Source organism: Podarcis vaucheri (assembly GCF_965113315.1).
Source record: "Podarcis vaucheri genome assembly, chromosome: 7".
Taxonomy (NCBI): Eukaryota; Metazoa; Chordata; class Lepidosauria; order Squamata; family Lacertidae; genus Podarcis; species Podarcis vaucheri.
The window spans coordinates 40,071,983-40,096,419 of NC_138765.1; the positions used below are offsets into that span (position 1 = coordinate 40,071,983).

The 24,437-nt window shown below is 44.9% G+C and overlaps 1 protein-coding gene across 1 annotated transcript in view; it reads left to right on the forward strand.

The window, feature by feature from the left end:
* The window catches only part of CHST8 (carbohydrate sulfotransferase 8), a 246,828-nt gene that overhangs the window by 46,289 nt on the left and 176,102 nt on the right, over positions 1 to 24,437 (forward strand). The window contains exon 2 of the mRNA XM_082233502.1: positions 17,426 to 17,648. Coding sequence (XP_082089628.1) covers positions 17,537 to 17,648 — 112 coding nt within the window. The 5' untranslated portion in view covers positions 17,426 to 17,536. The remainder of the gene's footprint in view (positions 1 to 17,425; positions 17,649 to 24,437) is intronic.

The following is a 24,437-nucleotide window of genomic DNA, read 5'->3' on the forward strand; positions in this document are numbered from 1 at the left end:
CCCTGTAGCACAGAAGCCTCTGGACTTTAGGTAAGGGTCACAGCTGTGGTTTGCCAGTCCAGAGACCATACAAACCATGGTTAAGCTTCTCTAATTGTGGTTTGTCATGATGTATGATGAGTCCAATGGCTCTGTAAATGGCAAGTTATCTTACACCTTACTTTCTCAGAAAGTACCTTACTATCTTACACCTTAGTGTCTCAGAAAGGCACTATTATTGAGGTATTATTAATATATATGTGTGTTTGCATTTTTAAAAATAAGGTAATTGATTAATCAGTAAAATACAAGTGTTCAAAACTAAAAGCTCCATTTTTTTCCCTTGCATGAAATCTTTCCTCCACTATTCTTGCACTTTTGGGAGACTCATTAATGAAATATAAAAACTGGTATCTCGGGGCTCATGGTTGGTTTATTTTGGATTGTGGACAAAAATTCACACTCTTCAAAAGCCGATAATTCTATTTGCTAGTTTTGTCTATACTGTATGCTCCAGGATAGGTGCTACTGTCCTCATTGCGCATTTATAGTGATGACAGTTTCCAGATCGTTTCGTTGGCAAGCTGTGGCTGAATTTTCCTTCAGGGCTTCCTCCCCATCCTCTGCAACTGTCAGGGAACAGGAGGGGCTTGACAGCTTCTGCTAGGCAGGGACCAGAAAGCCTACACGATATTTTCCTCACACTTTGCTCTCTTGCAGAGGCAGTTTGAGAAATGACTAAGATCACATCTGCACCAAGCATTTAAAGCAGTGATGCCCCTTGAACAGTCGTGGAAACTTCTGGGAGCGTTGGTTTGTTTAGGGTGCTGGGAAGACTGGCTCTACGAGGTCAGCACCCTTAACAAGCTACAGTTCCCAGGATTCTCCATGACTGTTAAAGTGGTGCAAGAGTCCTTTAAATGTATGGTGTGAATGTGACCCAAGGAAGGGAGGGCCAAGGATGCAATCCTCACTCCTCACAGTAGCCTTCTGCCCAAGATACTCCACATTTTCCTGGTGTTATAGGACTAGGTGACACTTCTCAGGAGGGTCTCCCGTTTGCTGGAGCTTACCACAGCAGAGTATCAACAGCTAGCAAATTCCAAAGGGCAAGTTTGCAGTCTAAGATCCGAACAGTATCCAGCTGTGAGGAAGCAAAGCACAAGTTCTCCAGCTCAGGAGCTTTGAGGTCAGAAGTTGAAGCAGGCAGAGTATGCAACTCTGCTTTGACCAGGTGAGGTGAAAAACAAACAAAAAAGCAGACAGTCTCCTGCACTTAATTCCAGGCCTGGCCAATCCAGGGTCTTCCTACTGTCTGCCAGTTACAGGGCTGGATCTTTACATCGCTGTTCCCCTTTATGCCTGTAGAAGTCTTTCAGAGGCCTGCACAGTCCATGATGTAGCTCACCCAAAGGATTCTGGCTGTGCGATCCAAGTCCTGCCCTCTGTTCCATTGTGAATTCGCCAGAGAAGGAAGCTCCCTGCCCTGCCCTGCCCTTCAGCATGGTATTGCAGTGACCAGCTCATCAGTGGCACTTGACCCTTGTGTCAGGTAAGGCTCCATCTGCCTGTCTCTGGTAAAGCTGGCTCACAGCCCCAGAAAACAATCAAAACAGAAGTGGCTAAGGGATGTGGCATAGAGTAAATCAGGAAAAAAATTGGCCTTCAACAGCCATGATCCAGATGACGTGCTGCATTTGTTCTGCATGGCATGGAGAAAGTGGATAGGGGAAAGGGTTTTCTTTCTCCTTATAACACTAGAACTCATGAACATCCAATGAAACTGGATGTTGGAGGATTCAGGACAGATAAAAGGAAATGCTGCTTCACGCGGAACATTGTTACGCTATGGAACTCAGCACCACAAGAGGCAGTGATGGCCACCAACTTAGATGGCTTTAAAAGAAGATTTGCAAATTCATGGAGGGGAGGGGTGTGGATGGCTACTAGCCCCAATGGCTTTTCGCTGCTTCCACAGTTGGAGACAATAATGCTTCTGAATACCAGTTGCTGGAAGTCACAGGAGGGTAGAATGTTCTTGTGAACAAATACTGCTTGTGTATTTCACATAGACATCTGGTTGGCGACTGAGAACAGGATTCTAAGCTAGATGGGCAATTGGCCTGATGCACTGGCCTGGCTCTGTGTTCTAATATTCACAGCCTTTTTAAAATGAAAAAAGAAAGCTATTCTAAGCCCAATAGAACTGTGCATGCTTCATTGCAGCTTTATTGCAGACAATGCAGTAGGAATTGGAGGGTGGGATTTGTTATGTTTGTATTTGAACGTGAACCTAACAAATTCATGCCTCCCCCCCCATAAAAAAAGGTAAACCGAAATTCAACTATGCTTTCTCTGACTTTTGCAATTCAGGTCTCCAACCAAAAAAATGTGCACAAAAAGTGTGTATCTTGGTGAATCTAATAATGGCATTGTGGGGGAAATTATTTCAAAAACATCAAACAAAATGGCAAATATTCCCCCCTTTAAAAATGTGCATAAAAATGGGTCTGATTTTTTTGTGTTGAGGGTTTTGTTTTCTTTCTTTTTTTAAGCAACACCCTCTAAACAGATGCAAAAATGGGGTGAACTAAAGGCTGGGGAAATGAAGAAGAGAGAGGGAGAGAAACCAAATGGACAGATTGGTCCATCCTTAATTGTGCATTGCATGTGCCTGTCCACCTGGCACATCAGAAGATGCAGCCATCCAGTTCAAGGGGGATTGGGTGGGCAGATGAATATTGCAGTGCACATCTGCACCCACCAGTGGCTCCATGTGTGGCAATCTTCCAGCTGCAGGTCTTCCTTGGAAGAAAGGGCATGGTGGAACATGACCTGTTTGTCCTCCTCTAGTTCTCCTCTGACTGCCATTCTAACTGTGTAGCTAGAAGTCTGTGAAGTTGAGTTGCTGTTTGCTCAGTTTCCTGGGATTTGCATGTGGCTGTGACTCTGCATATAGTGGGCTTAGCAATGGGATGCAGAGTCACACGGCTCCTTGAGCGCCTGGCTGTAAAGGGAGTGTTCAGCTCACCTTCTTTTCTTTGTCCTCCACCATTAATTAAATCTGCTCTTTCCTCCTGGGTGACAATTAAACATCTGCAGGATGTGGGGAATTTTAGCACCGGGCAGGGAAGGAGAACTCTGCCTCTTTCTGTTCTTAGCATAATTGCTTGCTTTTTAATGAGGAAGGTGGTTTTTTTAAAAAAAACAAACCCAAATGCCTAACTATTGCTGCTTCTGCATGCAGGATTATTTGCATATCACTTCATCAAGTTAAAAAGGGTGTGAAAATGCCACACTCTTTTTCTACCCCTCTGCTTGGTTTTAATGAAGGATAAAGTTTCTCACTAATGACGGTAGGGAAATTAGTTTCAAATCCCCAAGGACTCATGAAAGAAGCACCAAGGATATCAAAAGGACAAAGAGAAGGGAAAGGAGTGGGGGTGGGAAATCGAGACACCAAATCTCACAAAGGCCTTTGGGCGTTGTCATCCAAGAGACGGCTAAGTTTTCCATTTAATATAAGTATCGGGGAACTCTACGAGGCTGCTCCGAAGGGAATACTGATGACGAACTGACCAATAAGTGATGCTCAGAAAAGCACCATATGTAATCAATGGAGCCTGGAGAAGAGGAGGTTAAGGGGTGATATGATAGCCATGTTCAAATATATAAAAGGATGTCACATAGAGGAGGGAGAAAGGTTGTTTTCTGCTGCTCCAGAGAAGCGGACACGGAGCAATGGATCCAAACTACAAGAAAGAAGATTCCACCTAAACATTCGGAAGAACTTCCTGACAGTAAGAGCTGTTCGACAGTGGAATTTGCTGCCAAGGAGTGTGGTGGAGTCTCCTACTTTGGAGGTCTTTAAGCAGAGGCTTGACAACCATATGTCAGGAGTGCTCTGATGGTGTTTCCTGCTTGGCAGGGGGTTGGACTCGATGGCCCTTGTGGTCTCTTCCAACTCTATGATTCTATGATTCTATGATTCTATGATTCTATGATCTCCAACGTTGTTGATATAGAAACGGCAGTGTTTTTCTTCTTATCTTGTATTCAGAAGAAACATGAGTTCTGACAATCTAATATTTTGTTTGTTTACAGCAGGGTCCTTTCTAACTTAACTAAGGGCCAACCCTGACATCACCCCATTCACACAATTAGAAATACTCTTTAAGAGTAAATGGACAGCATAGGACCCTCCAATCCACATCAGGATTGGGAGGAACAAGGGGCTGTTCACTTTTTTCCCACCATGCTGTCATTTTTGTTTGGTTCCAATCAAGATATTGCATTTTGTGTTTCTTTCAGGATTTTCTTTTTATTCTACGTTCTGTTTAATGCTACCCCTTCCTGCTCACCCAATGGTCCATCTGATGATGAAGGGAAGTTTAAACCTCTCCACACACCCCAGTGCCATGCCTACTCTTCCTTTCTGCCACTATTGAGAGCCAGTGTGGTGTTGAGAGCCAGTGTGGTGTAGTGGCTAAGAACGGTGGACTTGTAATCTGGTGAACCGGGTTCACATCCCCGCTCTTCCACATGTAGCTGCTGGGTGACCTTGGGCTAGTCACACTTCTTTGAAGTCTCTCAGCCTCACTCACCTCACAGAGTGTTTGTTGTGGGGGAGGAAGGGACAGGAGAATGTTAGCCGCTTTGAGACTCCTTTGGGTAGTGATAAAGCGAGATATCAAATCCAAACTCCTCTTCTTCTTCTATTGGCAAGGTCTTGAGGAGGTAGGGAAAAAATGGTGATGGGGAAGGATCTGACCCACCCGACCCCTCCCCCCAGGCTGAGGCTTAGCCATCGCTGATATACAAATTTATGAGCAAGGGTGGTTCCTGTTTATCTCAGGAGGCAGTGGAAGAGTGTGCCTTTGGGGATAAAGTCAAACCATTGGAGAATTCAGGTGTGTGCAGCAGGTGCAGAGACTGATACAGGAGAGACAAGTTTTATTGGAGTTGGGGCAGATGAAGGTGTCCGGTTTTGCTACTACAGGTGCATCGTGGCATTTCTTCTCTCTGTACTCCTCCCAGCAGTCATTCTTCCTGTGGTCACTGCTGTGCATACATGCCCTTCCTATCTGTCTTCAGGCACTGTGATAATCTGTAAGGCGTTCCCACACGATGGGGTTAATATTGTCAGTCTTTATGTCACATTTGCAGACATCTTTGTAATGCAGAGCTAGTCTGCCAACATGCCTAGTGCCTGAAGCCAGCTCCCCGTAGAGCACATCCTTGGGGATCCTGCCATCTTCCATTCTGTGTGCACGGCCAAGCTAATGTAGAAATCACTGAGACAGAAGTGCAGACATGCTGGGAATATGGGCTTGGGAGAGCATATATTTGTTTGAGACTTGTCCTGCCATGTGATGCCCAAAACCTTTCTGACACAGTGTATATGGAAGCTCATGGTGGGTGTAAGTTGCCTATGACTCACTTCCATAAAGCAGAGTGCTCAATACACAAGCCTAGTGGACCTTCATCTTTGGTCCAGTATATCTGAAGGAGCGTCTCCACCCCCATCGTTCTACCCGGACACTGAGGTCTAGCGCCAAGGGACTTCTGGCAGTTCCCTCACTGCGAGAAGCCAAGTTACAGGGAACCAGGCAGAGGGCCTTCTTGGTAGTTGCACCCGCCCTGTGGAACACCCCCCCACCAGATGTCAAAAAGAACAACAACTACCGGACTTTTAGAAGACATCTGAAGGCAGCCCTGTTTAGGGAAGCTTTTAATGTTTGATGTATTACTTTATTTTAATATTTTGTTGGAAGCTGCCCAGAGTGGTTGGGGAAGCCCAGCCAGATGCGTGGGGTATAAATAAAATTTTATTATTATTGTTGTTGTTGTTGTTGTTGTTGTTGTTATTATTAATAATAATAATAATAATAATAATAATAATAATAATAATAATAATATTGGCCCTGGGGCTATAAGGTCATAGAACTGTAGAGTTGGAAAGGGTCCCAACGGACTAAATCACAACTAAAGAATTCCTGATAGATGGCCATCCAACCTCTGTTTAAAACCTCCCGTGGAGGAGAGTCCACCACCTTCTTAGGTACATTAGTTTACTGTGGTTTTGTGGATGCAATCTAATGTGTTGATCTTCTGAATGCATAACATCCTGGTTTGCTCTGAACTCTACAAGCCTTTCCAAGAACTTTCCAAGCCTCCTGTTTGGAAATTGGGGGTATGCCTTCCACCTCGCTCTCTTTCTCTGTTCCCTTTCTATGTGACAATGCTTCGTATGCAAGAGGGGTCACTGCAGTTTATTCCTGAACGAATTGTTTCAACCCTTGTCTATGCTGCGTGGTGGGTGTGCAAGGGTTCTCTGTATATCAGCTACATATAAATGCCTTTTGAAGATCACACTCAGGGAAAGGTTTTCAAGCACAGTTGCAAAGATGGATAAATAGAGGGTCAGATTCAAAAGCAAAACACACACACACCCTTACCTACCTGCTGTGCTCAGTAGGAATATTATACCTAGTTATGTGGTGGAATCTCAGCACGATTCTCCAGCCACTCCCTGATGTATGCAGGAAGCTATCTTCAGGATAAAGCTGTAATTTCCACCCCAGGGTGCATGCCTGACTCCAGTCATTGTTACCCTCTGAAAAAGGGTACTCAGCTGGCACACTGCTATCTGCAGCCACAGGAGTTCCTTTAATAGCATCTCTGATTTGTGGTATTAAACAATGTGCAGCAACTCACAATGCCCAACTGCTGGATATCCAGGTTGGTCCACTTCACAATGCATTACCAAAGGCTGATGAACGGAGAAAACTGACAGATGAGTGGAGTAGACAAGCTTCCTACAGGAGCAGGCATTGAGGGTGTGACTGGATTCTTCTGCAGGGCAGAGCCCCGGGGAGCAGAGAAATGCTGAAAGCTCCAAGTCAGGTCATAAGAACTTAAACCTACTGGATCAGGCAAATGGCCTATCTAGTCCAGCATCCTGTTCTTGCAGTGACCGACCAGATACTTGCAGGAAGCCTGCAAGCTGGACAGAAGCACAACAGCGCACTCTCCACCTGTGATTCCCTGCCCCTGACTGTGGTGGTTGAACATGGCCTTGTCTCTCCTTCCCCTTGGATATCTTGGTTGCCCTTTTTTGAACCTTTTCCCAGCTCTGCAACATCATTTTTGAGGTCCCCTTCTCTGGGGGGAGAACTGGGTCAAAACTAACAAAATGAATTTCAATAGGGATACATGTAAGGTTCTACCCTTAGGTGGGAATAATCAGGTGTACAATTATAAGATGCAGGACACCTGGCTTGGCGATAGTACATGTGAAATGTATCCAGGTGTCTTAGTAGACCAGAACCTTAACATGAGTCAACACTGTGATACAGCAGCCAAAAAAAAGCTAATGCTATTCTAGGCTGCTTCTGCAGGGGGAATTAGATACTATAGATATTAATTCCAATTAACCCCCATTTGGTAGTTTGAAAAGAATGTGTTGGATACCTATATCCAGAAACATGGGGCTAAATAATGCTCTTTCCAGTAAGAGAGTGCCAGCAGAAATTTAAAAAGGCACAAGAGCCAGTGGCATGGTGAAACATGGGAAATACAGGTTGTTAGACCCTTTTAAAATACCCCATTTAAAAACACATCCAGTGCTTTCCCCCACTCTCCTTCCCTAGCAGTGAACAGACCACATAATTTAGTAAGTTTAAATGGCTTTTTTTTACTAAACCTCTTCAAAGATTCCTGCATTACAGGGGGTTGGACTAGATGACCCTCACGGTCCCTTCCAACTCTGTGATTCTATGAAATGTCATATTCTTATGTTTATCCATGCTGCAGTAAGTAATAAAAAAAGGTAAAGGTACTCCTGCCCGTACGGGCCAGTCTTGACAGACTCTAGGGTTGTGCGCTCATCTCACTCTAGAGGCCGGGAGCCAGATACTTCCGGGTCACGTGGCCAGCGTGACGAAGCTACTCTGGCGAGCCAGAGCCGCACACAGAAATGCCGTTTACCTTCCCGCTGGTAAGCGGTCCCTATTTATCTACTTGCACCTGGGGGTGCTTTCGAACTGCTAGGTTGGCAGGCGCTGGGACCGAGCAGCGGGAGCGCACCCCGCAGCGGGGATTCGAACCGCCGACCATGCGATCGGCAAGTCCTAGGCGCTGAGGTTTTACCCACAGCGCCACCCGCGTCCCTAGCAGTAAGCAATACAATGGTCAGTGGCGTAGCGTGGGGGTGCAGGGGGGGCCAGCCGCACTGGGCGCAACATCGGGGGGGCGTGCGCTCGCACTCGCAGCTCTCTGCCCCTACCTGGCAGGGGCACAAATTACTTGCCTTGCCCCGGGTGCTGACAACCCACGCTATGCCACTGACAATGGTACAAAAATCTTGTGTGCGCAGTGTGGTAAAACCACACCTCTTGGTCTGATCCAGCAGGTTTCTTCTTTTTATCATCTTTATTAAATTTACATGCCTCCCTATACCCAGGGGTCTCAGGGCAGTATATTCTGCTCTAAGCCTCAGGGGTCATAGTTAGGGTTCAAACATTTTCCCTCCAAATGACACACACTGTGCTCTGCCCCAGACTTTCCTCAGGCTAACTTGGACTTTATAGAGTATCCAAGTCAGCTTCCTGAAACTTTTACATCGGTCCTTGAACAATTGCCAGGAAGGATGGGATTGCAGTTAATTCTAACATAATTTTTTGTCCAGGGCTGACCTCAGGCATTTTTCTGAGCAGAAAATGACACTTGCAACCTCTCCCCCTAAACACATCAAGGTTTCCAAGGCCAGCCAAGTTGCTTTGGCACCTGAGACAGAAAATCCCACAAGTGCCTCTCCTGAGCTGAGAAAAGGCAATAGTAATAAATTAAATAGCTAACTGTTCATGGCACCCCAAATCAGCATCTGTCTCACTTTCCCTAATGGTAGGGTCAGTTTTTTTGTTGGTTTTTTGAGCGGTGTATGTCTCTCACTCCTTTTGACTGAGCACAATCAGCAACAGAGTGCAGCTGAAATAATTTTGAATTCTCTATTACCGAAGCCAGCAGCAGTCACCGTCTTATGATTCATGGGAAGCAGAAGTTTGATCTGAGTGGTGGGAAGAACTGAGACTGCTGCACTGATTTTAAAAATAACCTATGGCTGTAGATCATTTGTTAATTATAGAATAATGCACTGAAAGGCTTAAATTTAGCCTCTCCTGGGAACTTTCCAGCGTATGTGATGTAAGCACAATAAAGTCACATGAGCTCAGCTTACATTCAGATTTTGGTTGGTGCCAAGTGAGCAGTCGAATCAGAAGCCCCTCACAACACAATAATGTTGCATGAAACCTTGGAGAGCCACTTCCACTCCCTGTAGACAATACTGAGCTCGATGAACCAAAGGTCTGAGTCTGTACAAGCCAGCTTCCTATGTTCTGTGACAGCAAATTTATTTACTTACTAAATTTATTTACTTATCATTCAAATAGTCATGGTTCCGTGGCACAACCGGTACTGCAGTGTGAAAATGATGTTAGAAAATAGGACAGAAGCGTTTGCATAATAATCAGGAAAACTAGTGCAATATTCCCCATATCTGTGTGCACTCTTGGTGGAGACATGCACTAGTAGCTGAAACTCTCATGCAACTTGCCATTAGGACTGAGCAGCACAGACAACTCCCATGAGAAGCAGGACCAGAGCCTCAGGCAGCCTAGGAAACAACTGGCAACCAGATGTAGTGTGTGCTGGGTAGAGGGAACTTGCAGAGTTGCTGTGTGCTTGGAAGAGCAGTAACGCATTGTGCATAGTGATGGGGGGGGGGAATTCAGTTCAATTCACATTTTAAGGGACGCGGGTGGCGCTGTGGGTTAAAGCCTCAGCGCCTAGGGCTTGCCGATCGAAAGGTCGGCAGTTCGAATCCCCGCGGCGGGGTGCGCTCTCGTCGTTCGGTCCCAGCGCCTGCCAACCTAGCAGTTTGAAAGCACCCCCAGGTGCAAGTAGATAAATAGGTACCGCTTACCAGCGGGAAGGTAAACGGCGTTCCGTGTGCTGCGCTGGCTCGCCAGATGCAGCTTTGTCACGCTGGCCACGTGACCCGGAAGTGTCTCCGGACAGCGCTGGCCCCCGGCCAATAGATGTGAGATGGGCGCACAAACCCCAGAGTCTGTCAAGACTGGCCCGCTCGGGCAGGGGTACCTTTACCTTTACCTAATATGCACTTACTGAAACTATACCCAAACCAAAATGCCATGACCTTTTGTGATCACACCCACCCCAAGGAAGACTTGAGACGGTGCTTTAAGTTGGGGAAAAGGGTTATATTTACTATATATAACATTAAGGGGATATTGAGGATCTGCAGATAAAATCCATGAACCCAATTTGTTCCAATGCAACCAAACCAACCAAAGTCCAAGCAGGAAAGTTCCCCACTTAGAGGGGAATCATCTCCTTCCCAACTCATGAGGTGATGAAAGTGCCCTGCAGTAAAGATTGGAAGGAGTTCTTCCTCCTTGCTACATCAACACTGGACAAGCTCGCCTCGGCCCCACTGGTTTGGCATTTATCCCAATGTACATGCCCGGTCCCTTCTGAGTTTCAGATACCTGGTCAAAGCTGTCTTACTTCTGGAAGTCTTTGTGCCCTGAATGCTCCTCAGATTTTTACTTGCTCTTTCTTGGAGATTTTGAAATTATTGAGGTTTAAGATTTTTGAGGTTTGATTTACACATACACACACACACACACACAGAGAGAGAGAGAGAGAGAGAGAGAGAGAGAGAGAGAGAGAGAGAGTCTGAGGGTAAATGAACTACCAAGAGGGCCTCCTCTGCCAATCTCAGCACCCAAGAAGGTCTGTAGGGAAGGAGGAGATCTTTCAGGTATTTGGGGTCTGAGTTGTATGGGGCTTTCAAATCAGTGCATCTGTTTGAAAACAAGGGTTATGAGATATAAGTGGAACCACAGTTACTAATCTGGTCGCTACATTTTGCACCAGCTGGAGTTTCTGAGATAAATGTCTCATCTCAGAGCTTTAAAAATGTGTGTATGTTTAAAAAATAATAATTCTATGGGCTTATTATTATCAGTACAGCCATAAGCAGCAGCTCCCCACCAGGTTTTTTGCTGAAAAGAAATTGAGTGTGCAACAAGTCTTTCATCATAATCACCTTGGCAATGCAAAGTAATTCATAAAAGAAGTAGGGATGTATTGAGATCCAATATTGTTTTAGTCTCGATCAATATTAATAATTGTTTTGCATTTTTAGAGTGCAGTATACAACTGAAAAATGTGCAAAGACCAGCCAGCGGTTGCCAGCACAATAAATCCTCTTATTTATACTTAAAGGCACCATAATTTAACTTTCAAATGTTTCTATAAAAAAATATTACAGAAGATGCCATTGATCTGTAGAAGAAAATTGTTATCTTTTATTTATTTGCAAAATGTTAGGCCCTGCTTTAATTATACATGAGCTAAAAAGGTCAGTAACTATTTTATTAAGATCTGCAAAGTGGAACTCAAGAGCTTCATACAAATAATATTTCTGCAGCGCCAGCCTGTGAGGGTCTGCCAAACCTTCAGCTGCTTATGAAGGCAGAAGGTTATGCACACATTAGCAAAGGTTAACTCTGGAGTACCAAGGGGAGTGAGACCTTTCACGTCCCTGACAACAGAAATTGCATTAGAGTTTTCGGATGGGGATTTTTCAATTTGCAATTATGGAAAAATTCTTTACAGAGATGAGCCTTTGCTTGAAAATGCATGAGGAGAATGGGTACTTCAAAGGTTAAGATTCAGCAACTTTTGCTAGTGCTTCAAACTTCAGAAGTTTTATATCTGGGGCTATTTCTCCACACTCTGTTTCAGGCATGCCAGCTTGCCCCCGTGACTGAGGGTACTGGCACTGCACGATGTGCTGGGGGGGGCAAGTTCCTCCCCCCCCACACACACACAATGACGCCCCTGCTCTGCTTCCAAGGGATGTTGCTGGTTGGCTTGTGAAAGGGCAAAGACAAAGGCGGACCCAATCGGAAGACAGTTAGTCTCAGTTATACCCTGTTGAAATCCATAATTAGGAAGTGTAAAGGCTAGGGCTTGGGCTTGTTTTCCGTTTCAGTGGCCGTGTGGTGTGAAAACGGCCTCCAAAGATTGTAATCCTTTCTAGGCCTTGTTAGATTCTAATCGTCTTTTGTGGGGAGTGGTGTACAACTACTGTTGACAAAAATATATATGCAAAAGTAGGTGGGTTGGTCCATAAGGAGGATTCCAAAATGCAGCTCTTTTCACAAAGCCAATTGCAGCCAATAGCCCAGCCCCCAAGAAGAGAATTTGATGTGGCTTCATATATGATATAATATACTGAGTACTTGTATACATTTAACATTTGCTTCATGCTTTAGAGACCTTAGTATCATGGTTTGTTAGGGGCATTGCCATATCTATTTCTTTTATTATTTCTTTCTTACCTTTACAGTGGTACCTCTGGTTACAAACTTAATTTGTTCCAGAGGTCCGTTCTTAATCTGAAACCGTTCTTAACCTGAGGCACGTTTTCGCTAATGGGGCCTCCCGCTGCCGCTGTGCTGCCAGCACGCAATTTCTGTTCTCATCCTGAGGTAAAGTTCTTACTTCCGGTAAAGTATTACTTCCGGGTTAGCGGAGTCTGTAACCCAAAATGTTTGTAACCTGAGGTGTTTGCAACCTGAGGTACCACTGTATTAGCTCACTTTTTTCTCCAAGGAGCTCAGTGTGGCATGGGTGGTTCTTCCTCTCCTCATTTAATCCCCACAACAACCCTGTGAGGGAGGTTAGGTTAAGAGGCAGTGATTGACTTGCAAGGTCACCCAGTGAACTTCAGGGCTGAGTGGGGATTTGAACCCTGGTCTCCCAAGACCTAGTTCAGCACTCTTACCACTATGCTACACTGGCTATATATCTGACGGTCTGTCTGTAACATATGCACAGTTATTCCACTGAATGTTACTCAAGCAGGAAGAAGCGAGTGCTAAACGTGTACAAGTACTCGTGCTTCAGACTGCCAGTCACTGTCTCTGTTCCTTATTAACTCGTGGGTGGCTGATGTGTGAAAGGCAGAGTGCGTTTTCCAGAGCTCTTTTTAATTGGAGGTTTCACGTTAACAGCTCAAATGAAGATTAGCGGGGGATAGCTCATCTCAGAATAATGCATGCGAATTGAAAATCACCTTGACAAAACAGATGGAGCTCTCAGTCATTAGGGAGAGAGTGTTTGTGCTGTTTCAGTGACAGGCAAATTACTCACCATGACTTTAAAGATTAAGAGGACTAGTATTGGGTGAAAGCAGCCTTGATGCATTTGGGTATGAAAGTTGCTAAAATAATGCAAGGAATTGTACTTTTCCTACTGGTGCCTATCGTATTGCTTTCTTGAAGCTTAGGAAAGCTGTTGCCTTCCCTCTGTGCACACCCCACTTCCTCTCTTGAAGTAGGATAACAAAGCAAAGGAATATAGGAATATATCCGATAGGATATAGGGTTATATCTGCTTGGAGCAGCCTATGTTTCCTCCTCATCTGTATTTTCCTGAGGATAGTGCAAGGGGACAGGGGTTTTGGGTGAGGTGTCCAGCGGTGGAGCAAGCCGATCGGGCACCTGGGGCAGCGCTGTTAGTATTGTAATGTCTCATTCTCACATTGCATAATGTTGCAGGTTGCCTTTAATTACTTAATTGATGTATGAGTATGGGAACTATTTAAATGTCTCCTCTCTCTGCTCCTCTGCTGAAGAAGATGGATGTGAGAGTTGTCTTGTTGTTTTGTTATTTGCTTTATAAATAAGACCTTTGATGTTACCATTCAAACCACAGTTGCTTCTGCCGCATTCTGCTGTAAAGGACTGAGTTTACTATCTGCAAATGGGTGTTTAATGCTTACAGGCGCATGTGTGTCCTGTGCCCAGGGGCAGGGCCAGCCACCTGCAGAGTGGGGCAAACTGGGGCAGGATGCTCTGCAGGGCCTTGGAGGAGTCTGCCTGCCTCCTCCCACTCAGCCACCCTACAGGTGAGGGGGGAGGTGGCTGGCAGACCGTTCGGGGCAGCGCGGAGCCTGCAGGTGCCCAAGCCACTGTGTCACTCCCAGGAGAGACGCACGATGAGTGCCACCCAGCATTTCGTCACCCCCCTCAGTGGTGACCCACCCCCCACCACACACCCCTTCCTCTGTCCCAGGGGGTGTCACAATTTGAGACCTGCCTTCCTTTGTAGTTGGTTGCAGTACTTTGAAGATGCTGTCATAGTATTGCAGGTCCACTTGGAAGAGGATGAGCCAGCAGTGAATCTCCTCGAACAAACGATCTGCTGTTCCTTTCCAAAGGATGGGATTGAGAATGCTTTGAACTATGCTTTGTATTGACAGGGCTACACTTTAGCTGCCTCAACCCTCTTCTATACATGTTGTGCACATGTTTAAATTTAGGAAAGAGTTGTGCAACAGAGTCCCGGGACTAAGATTGCGGTCCACGAATCAGTGTAATTATTTGCTCTGGGTGGGGCAAAGTTGCTTCAGGAATTTGCAGTGCCAAACTTGGATGGCATTAAAAGAGGATTAGGCACATTAGGGGACACATCAGGTAAAAGCCTCAGCGCCTAGGGCCAGTGGCGTAGCGTGGGTTGTCAGCACCCGGGGCAAGGCAAGTAATTTGTGCCCCCTAACTCGTGGATTTGCACCCCCTAACCCGTGGTTTGCGCCCCCTAACCCTAACCCCCAGATGTTGCGCCCGGTGCGGCCAGCCCCCCCTGCACCCCCCACGCTACGCCACTGCCTAGGGCTTGCCGATCGAAAGGTCGGTGGTTCGAATCCCTGCGGCGGGGTGCGCTCCCGTTGCTCGGTCCCAGTGCCTGCCAACCTAGCAGTTCGAAAGCACCTCCGGGTGCAAGTAGATAAATAGGGACCGCTTACTGGCGGGAAGGTAAACAGCATTTGCGTGTGCTGTGCTGGCTCACCAAATGCGGCTTTGTCACGCTGGCCATGTGAAGCGCTGGCCCCCGGCCTCTTAAGTGAGATGGGCGCACAACCCTAGAGTCTGTCAAGACTGGCCCATATGGGCAGGGGTACCTTTACCTTTACCTTTTAGGCACATTCACGGAGATGAAGGCTATCAGTAGCTGCTAACCACAATGCTCATCCTCTGACTCTGCTGTTGGAGGCAATGTGCCTTTGAATGCCATTGTGAAGAAAACTGTTGAGCTCCGGTCCTGCTTGTGTTCTTTCCACCGGAATCTGGCTGACCACTGAGAGAACAGGATGTTGGATTAGATGAGCCACTGGCCTGATCCAGCACGATATTCTTCTTATGCTCTTATGGTGATTAGGGGCAGGGATGCTGGCTCCTGGCTCCTCTGCTAAGCATATCAATGTGTTTTTATGGGGAGACCATGAAAGGGTGCAACATGAACAATTATTTTTTCACATCATAGATTGCAGATTTTGGTGCCACAATAATCTTTATTACTTTTAGTTGTGACATCTACGGATTATGTAAGCTTGGGGGCAAAAGGTGTGCATGACCCTCTTGCCTACTACAACTGCTTAACACAAATATTACATGGAATAGTCAGAGGCATTTTTTGTAGTACACCATCTGTTCACCTAGGACACTGGGCAGGCTTACTTGGTCTCAGTTTGACACCACTGCTAAGCCCTTAGGAACACTGAAAACACAAGGCACTTTGGTTTCAAGAGAATGGGGTGCACGTTCTGTTATGTACAATAGAATTTCACAGAAAACACAAGTTACACACAAAAAAAGGTAGTGTACCACTCCAAATCCTTTGCCCATCTAAGTGCACAGAAAATAGTAGATCTAGCTGAGATGCAACACCTAGAGAGCTGTACTGACCATTGCAATGCATCTCTAATTATTATATAATTAAAAGATTATTGCAAAATCTTAAAAAGTTGTATAATGTTGGGAGGAGTGTGGCTGTGAGCAGGCATGGCTGTGACCATCATAAAGGGATCCTGCACTTCTGAATTTGCCATTTCACTTCTCTTCTCAACTGAAGAATGTTGCTGAGAGTCCAGACTAACTCAGGACTCCCCAGAACACAGTTTGAAAGCCACAACTGCAGGCCTCGGTGACCCACCTTAACCATAATTTGGGGACTCTGGAAACAAACTCTCATAATTCCAAGAACAGTTTTGGAAACATTTGCAATTCAGATATGCCCTAGAATGGTTCTAGTATTTGTTTATGCCCAAAAGGTTTTTCAAGCATGGAAATGTCCCAATATGTGCCATTCTTATTTTCGTATAATAAATGCAAACTCAACCCTCAAACCCTGGAAGCTACTACTGCAAGTTTAATTTCCATTAAACACAGACAACAGACGATGAAATAACATTCTGATAACATTTATCCTGAACTATGCCCCCAAATGAATAGTGCATTCTTGTTTAATGTGGACAAACAAGAGCAATAAATGTAGATACTTTATTTTCTTATGAGTATAATATTGAGTACAAAAAAGCTGTAAATTCCTCCTGCAGCTGGGTTGTCCCTTTTTATTGCTGTTTAAAACAAGCCTTGGGATTCCCACTCCCGAACTCCAAAATGTCACTGGTTGCTTCCATGGCCAGCATTCGAGGTGGGTGGGGTTAGGCAATAGCTGTGATTCTTGCATTGCAGGGAGTACGGCTAAATTACCCTTGGGAGTCATAGAATTTTACAGTTCTATGATTCTATTAACAGCTGGGTCTGGAAGACTTTTGAGCAGACCCACTTCCGATCCTCCTCCCTGTCAGTCCTCTTATATATTATAACTGAGATGTGTTGCCTATGAGTAGCAGGTTTTGCCCAGGTGCTCCTCCCTCTGACCTCCTCATGTTTAGAGGCTGGCTGTCCTAAGTAAAAGCACTTTGTTGTACTTTATCCATCCACCCACACATAGCCAGGGACACAATGGAACCAGGATGGCGAGGGCCCAAGAGTTCATGAAGTTCTGGAGCGGACTATGGTTGCCTGTTCCTAAAAGGGTGCAATCAGCTTCCACTCCCAAATTGGCAATTCTCAGCAAGGTGAGAGTCCTGATCCTGTCCCTCTGCTAGGACAACAATGAACAGATATGAACTTCCTATGCCTAGAGATGCATATGCAATATTTATTAGTTTTGTCTAAACTGGGGCTGGGGAATCTGATTCAGCCCAAGGGCTACAACATCACGTTTGAAAAATGTTTAACTAAAAGGAAAGTACAACCTTGCAACAAAACGGTATTTGTCTCAATGAAGGACAGGCTGTAAACTGTTTAAATAAATAAGCAAACTCAACCCTACAGCCACCAGAATTATAAAGAAAAAATAAAGCAGCATGAGAATGGCAACTTTTCTAACAGGGAAAGGAATAATTGGGGAAATTGGAGGACAGGTTTTGGGTATGGCGCTAGGAGAGATTCAGAGACTTAGTGAGTGTATGCTTCTCTTCTCCTGCCCTCCCAACCCACAGGTGGCCTTGGAATGGAAAGGCAGCTGAGATAATGACCCTAATCTCTGCTTTGGAGACGGAGCACATTTTCTTCTTTCCCTGGTCCCAAACTGGATTGATTTGAGGACGTCAATGATGAAGCTGACCTGCATGTTCTCCTTCATCCTGCTGTTTGGAGCAGCTGGGCTGGTTGTCTTCATCCACCTGCAGGATCCAGAAGAAATTGTTCATCAGCAAACACCAGGTTAGACTTTGGTTTTAACATATTATCTTCTCATGTTTTTCCCCCCACCTGAATTGTTTGTTTGGACAAAATCATTCTCCTTGGTGAGAAATGTTCATGGTGACCAAGAGGTCTGTATTTGTCTGTTGGAAATGTTCATATTGTCAAGTGAAGGAAGGTTTCTCTCCCCCCTCTCCCAGTTAAATATGCTTGCAGTGAGTTTTCATGGAGGGAGAAGGCACATCAGAAAAGCACTGTCTGAAGTGCTTCCCCCCTCTTTAAAAGGGATTGGGAATTGGAGTGAGCTGCGAAGGAAAGGGTGGGCAAGTGGTGAGGGGATTTGCAAGAAGGTGGGTGAGATGTCAAGGGAGGGGGTTGCTCAGGCATGGGGGAAAGTTGGTTGGCAATGGGGTTGGTAGGTAGGCAGGGTTGCTGAATGGAACGAGCAGGGTCCGCAGCCCCTTGCTCAGTATAAAAATGAAAACAGAAAAATTCAACACAGCCTGGTTCTCGCTACAAACAGTGTGATCTGCCACTTATGCACTACCAAAGCACACAATTGTTCTCCATCAAGTGATACCGGTTTAATGGAGGTTGATGTGTATGAAGAGACCCAGTTATCCCCTTCTATCCCTCCTTCATAGCTGAACAGATTTGCACCACTTCCGGATTGCACCTGAACATCTGCCTCAAAACTAGATGCGTCCTCGTTCTCCATGCATCCCACCTCCTCAAAAGTAGAGCAGAATTATACTCTGGAGGAGAGAGTCATTGCTCATTGTTAATGCATTCAGTCCAGTTTAATTTGGGATAGTGTAGCTTATAAAACAAGGTTAATAAAAGATGGTCTGCTTCCTTCACATTCTCTGTCTGCTCTAGAAAGTGTTCTTTATTGTTTTTAGCCCGAGCAACCACGATACAAAACCCTTGATGTACTACTTAAGCCAGAATAAAACGAGAGTCATAAAACTTTAAGTAATGCTTACATTACTTTCCGTCAGCAAAGTGCTCCTGACAGTAGCTGTTTGTGTTGATTTGTTACCATTCATTTATCCTTTCCCCGTGCTTCACACTGCAACCTAATTGTAATCCTGTACTGAGAAAGCAATATCAAAGTAATTTTCCACAACATTAGTTACAATTTTCTTCTGATCTTTCAAGTGAAACAATCCCATCCTGTTGGCTTCTCTGAGCATATAAACCTTGATTACATTTATCTGTTGGAAACGAAGGCTTACTATATAGATAGATAGATATTCCCCAGAATGGTGGTGGTTGTACTTAGAGCCTCAGCCCGCCCCCTTTTCTGGTAGTTGACAAACATCCTGATACTTAGACTTTGGTACCTGACATTCACTCTTAACAGGAACAGTTTTTGATGGACAGCACTTTGCAAAGAACAAAACAGATTTTGTGAATGTCTGCATTAACTGTGGAACGTATTTCGTTGGCTATGACAAGCGTAGTAGCTTCACTGAGAGCAGATACTTGTAGGGATGTTATTACAAAAGAATGGCGGAATGAAAATTTATAGGGCTGCTCTGAATGCTCTGCATTTCCAGCATTTGCTTCGGAAACAATATATTGGAGGGAGCTAAAGAGGCTGCCACATCCCACTCCCACCTTTCCTTCTGAATATTTGTATCCTTCTGTCCTGCTTTTCTGGGCTTGCTCACATGTTACACTTACAGAGGTGTGAGCTGTTTCTACGCACGTGCAAGTGTTTGTGTGAAAGGGTCTGTACTTGTTGATTTGTACAGCTCAGCCATCGCATGCACAGACTGTGCAGCCATTGAGTGGAATGTTTGAGAACCCCAGCTGTCTTTTCCTGCCAGTGGCTGCTGTTCTTCCTTGGCCATGAAGGCTCTTGGCTTCTTTCTCCACCCCGTTGCTGAATCAAAGGGGCTGTAGTCTTGTTCACAGGTGCCCATGATGTTATTAGTTTAGATACAGTGCTGTGAAATTATCAGCAAAATCTTGGGGAACGCCAACAGGATTAAGTGGTTGCGTTGGCAAATGAGGTGAAGGACTATGAGGTGAGGAAGGAGGAAAATGGCTTCAATGAGAAGTGCTGTACCAAACCTATGTACATGTCTTTGTAGTTGAGGACATGAGAGAGGAGCGGCGGGGGGGGGGTAGGAGGTGCTTTTCAACATGAAACGAAGTAAGACAGCCTTTCCAGTGCTTTCCTAGAAATTAGTTTTGATACTGGTATATATGAGACGGTAATGGAAGTGAAGGGAGTGAGAAAGTAGCATCATTGTGATGGAGGGGGCATTCAGACGTGGGGAATATTGTGTCAATTTTTCTGGTGATAATGCAAGCACTTTGCTGATGTTCCTTTCACACTGCAACACCTGTTGCATTATGGAATGGTGGGTCTTTTTGACTGATATACTGGCATGTTGCATGGGTGTAATGCAAAGCAACACCAAATGTCACTGTAGAACATTGCTACTCTCTCGCTCTTCCCACATAGGTCTGCTTCTGGTCCTCCATTGATTCTCCCATGAAAACAGTAGGAAAGAACTGCATGTGGCTTTACCACCCCACAATTTTCCAGATTAAGGGGGCTGCAAATGTATTTTTTTCTGGAATCAAATTACACAGAAATGAATGCTCAATGTAAGCTAGATTCCATTAGTTTTCCGGAACTGTCTTTTACATCTTGTGAAAGCTCAAATACAATTTTGAAATTAGCCGTTTGGTAAACCTTAGGGAAATGGATTAAATCGTTATGTGAATGCAGCCAGATTTCTGTAAATTCTCCTACCTGCATTGGGAGTCCTTCAGTCCAATGCATAACTATATTTAGTGTCTGTTCTTAAATTTAAAACTGGGGGTTTAAGCCTGTATCTTCAGTGGTGCCTTTCCCTTAAAAAAAAGGAAACTTTCCTTCCCTTTTCCTTATTTCCCCCATACTTTATTTATTATATTTCCTTAGGTTCAAATCCCACTTTCTTCCATCATGGAACCCAGGGTGGTATGCTGGTGGTTCCCAGGCAGTCCTCTATCTACATTACTGAGCAGACCCTGACCTGCTTAGCTTTAGCAGCATGGTGGTTTCATATGGCTTCAGAAGACCTGTAGGGACAATGTCATGCAGTGGTTAGTGTGTTGGAGACTCTAGCTCAGTGTCAAGCTTCAGGGAATTGGCTTCCTTCCCTGCTTTGGCAGAAGATAAGCAGAACAAAAGGAGCCTCTTACCCGTTAGAAACTTTAATGATCACAGCGAGAGAACAAAGAATTCATTTCTAGGAATGAAGCTGCTCCCAATTAAAGGTCCCACCCACTTTCTCCCTAGTCACCCACATCACTCCCGCGTCTTGTAACCTGATCTCGCAACCATTGTGCTTTCTGTGCTGCCACCTTATCTGCTCTTCGTGACCTTGGGCTAAGCGGATGGACACTTTCAAGCGGCAGTCAGTCAGTTAACTCCCTCACATTTCTCCTCTTCTTAGCTGTTCCCCAACCAGTACCTCCCAGCTTCTGCCTTCTGAACTATGTCCCTCTGCAAACCACTGTTCCAAATCTATACTGTCCTCCTGTTCCTGGGAAGATTCAGGATCCTGATCAGGAACAGGGGGAGGGGGAGGCTCTCACCATTCCTTCTCACTGCGGTCCTCCTCAGCGCAGTCCCTGACACTCAGATTGACATTCAGCCATGACTCACTGGGTGGCCTTGAGCCACTGTTGCTAACTCTCAGCCTAACCTACCTCACAATATTGTTATGAAAGTTTAAAACAAGGGAAAGGGGGAATATATCTATACCAACTCAAGCTTCTTGGAAGAAAGGTGGGATATCAATGTACAAAGTAATAAAAAGAAAATGCTTCATGGACTTCATTCATTATTGACTGCCTTCAGTATAATGCACCTCCACCTTTCGTTACTACTCAGGTATTCCATGCATTTGGGGATCAGGCTCAGTGTCTATGCCTATGCCTATATGTATATGTATATGTATGCCAAATTTGCATGCAGCAAATTAGACATTGGCTAAGTGGTGGGAAATGTCTAAAAAGTTGTCTAAGGCTGGACAGTTTTTAAAAAAAACCTCTTTTCTAAGGAGCAATGAAAGGGCAATTAAGCAAAGTCAGGGTGGGGAGGCAATGAAGTGACAAAGAGGTCTCTGGGGTGGAGAGAGATCAATAGGTGAATGTGCAGGCAGATTTCCCTCTAAGGTTGAGGGAGAGAGGCAGAAGAATAAGAGGAGTCAGGAGCAAACATTTGTCCATGCAACCTACTTGCAGAGCTAAGGAATGCTGTATTCAGGTTAATACCTGTTTTCTAAGGCAAATAGTCTAAAGTTGGGGGGAGAAATTTACCAAACAAATTTGACCTTCCTGTGATGTTTCACAAACTGAAACACAGTGAATCTTCAAAATTTGCCCTTCTCCAAATGTTGTGATTCAGTTCCAAACAATGTGTAGAGAAATGTGTTTGTGTACATGTACACCCACACCCACCCACCCACTCACACACAATTCTGGGAATATTATATATTACTGGGAGTAACATTCAAAAATGCATCATATCATCAGAGGAGAATCCTTGCAAAAAATGGGCATATTGGGTAACATTGTCTACAATACAATAATGTGCATATTAGCAGAAATGTGGGGGTAAAATGCTGGCAGATTTTTGTAATGACTTCTTTTTTAAAAAAATAAAATTGTGAACTGATGAGGAATTGTGGCAAGGCCCTGTGACGGGGTGAGCTCGCATTGTTCGGTCCCAGCTCCTGCCAACCTAGCAGTTTGAAAGCATGCAGTGCAAGTAGATAAATAGGTACCGCTCCAGTGGGAAGGTAAATGGTGTTTCCGTGTGCTGCTCTGGTTCGCCAGAAGGGGACTTAGTCATGCTGGCCACATGACCCGGAAAAACTGTCTGCGGAAGTGGACAAACTCTAGCTCCCTCAGCCTATAAAGTGAGATGCACACCGCAACCCCAGAGTCATTCACGACTGGACATAACTGTCAGGGGTCCCTTTACCTTTATCTTTAAACATAGATTGTAGAGTGGAATGAGAATGCATTTCGCATCCCATTAGTGTGGGAGTGAGATTTTCCACATCTGTGTTCCTCCAAGAAAAAGACTTACTTGGTTTGACACGGGCTTGGGGCCTTTTCATCAGGTGCCGTCTGCTGCCAATCAGAGAGGGGAGAGGAGCTTGCCTTCTAAGCCAACTCCACACCCTAAACGTTGCAGTTTTCTCTTTGCTGCACCCTCCCCAATGCAGTAGATGCTCTGTTCATTGCCTGTTCAAGGGCTAAGCAGGAATCTTGGCAGGAGTCCCTTCAGATGGCCTTGGCCTCTTCTCTTTTGCCTACTGCCTACTGCTGGGAGTCTTGTTTGGAGTGGCATTGTTCAATTGGTTCAGTTGGTGGTTAGTATGGGAAGTCAGTGTAAGAGTTAGGGATTAATCAAATGAGGCAGTGTTGGGTTAAGGGCCCTCTTGTCACCTTTTGTCATCGGGGTGCCCTTATGCTTGACACGCGTTCTGCGGTGAATGCTAAAACAGTGATGCCACAGTGCATGCCAAGACCAGATTTCCAGGGTGTTTGGAGCAAGGAGGAGGGGTTCCTGCCAATCCTTTCTTCTAACATCACAGGTGAAGCCAGTCAATCTGCCCATGACTCATAAGGGAATTTAACCCTCCGTTATTTTGATTTGGTTAATTTGCTTATTGGTTTCATTATATTTCAATAGATACATCCTTTCCCCAAATTGCTGGTGTGTGAATTTTTCCCCAGGTGTGTTGGTAAAGTGGGAGAACCTGGAAATAGACACATTCACCCATCCCTGCCAGGACAACATGGAAGCTTTAGCTTCGGAGTGCATAGTTTTCTTCCAGTGTTTTCTGGAACAAATCATGTGAAAATCCATCACAGAAATTGTTCTATAGTTAATCCCATTGAATGCACGCTGTAAATCCTTAGGGTTAAACCCATATTCTCCTTTGTAAACATTTGGTAGAATGGGCTGTTTATTCGTTCATGCATTAGAGAGCTATTGCCTTCTGTGTTGCTCATTCTGATTCAAAAATAATGGTAAGGACATGGATAGGAACTTCTGCAAAATAGTTTTCAGGTAAGGTGGAAAACTTGTTCTATTAGGGGTATTAAATGTTGCAGTTTGCACATCTCCTAACAAGGTATTTATATAAGGACATCTTCTGCACCTTGGGAGGTTTGGTGCCCAAAGATTTTGCATTTATAGCATAATACTTGGTAATTGCCTGCACTGTTCTCATCCAGGTGTCACGAAACCAGCTAGCACTCTGGACTGGTCATGATTATTGCACTCAGCAGTGAAATCTCTCAGAATAATGACTATCCCATTATAAACAGGGGGAATTTATAATGAATCAATCAACACCTCTCCTTTGCCAGCCAGGACTGACCCCTTTAGCAATCTGAACAAGTCAAAGCCCCGCTAAAGGGAAGTGAAGAGTTGATGCAAATAATGAAAAAGTGGTCAGCCAGAAACTTTGTCTCACTTTTTAAAGGTGTATTGAGACTCTCGTCTGTCTCGGGTCTCAGCAGGGATCAAGTTCCAAACTCAGCTGGGTTTGCATTTTGATGTGAGCCTACCTGGTGCTTCCTAAAACAACATGTAAACTGAAATTCAGCTCTCTGTTGAAACTCAATTTCCAAATTTTATGATGCATTTCTTGGCCAAGAAGCTGTGCAAGAGAATGTGCACATTAGGCAAAGTATGCAGAAAAATACTTATCATGTTGAAAATAATATACAGATTGTTGGCTGGTTATAGGGATCATGCAACTCCCTTGCTATAACAGCCCC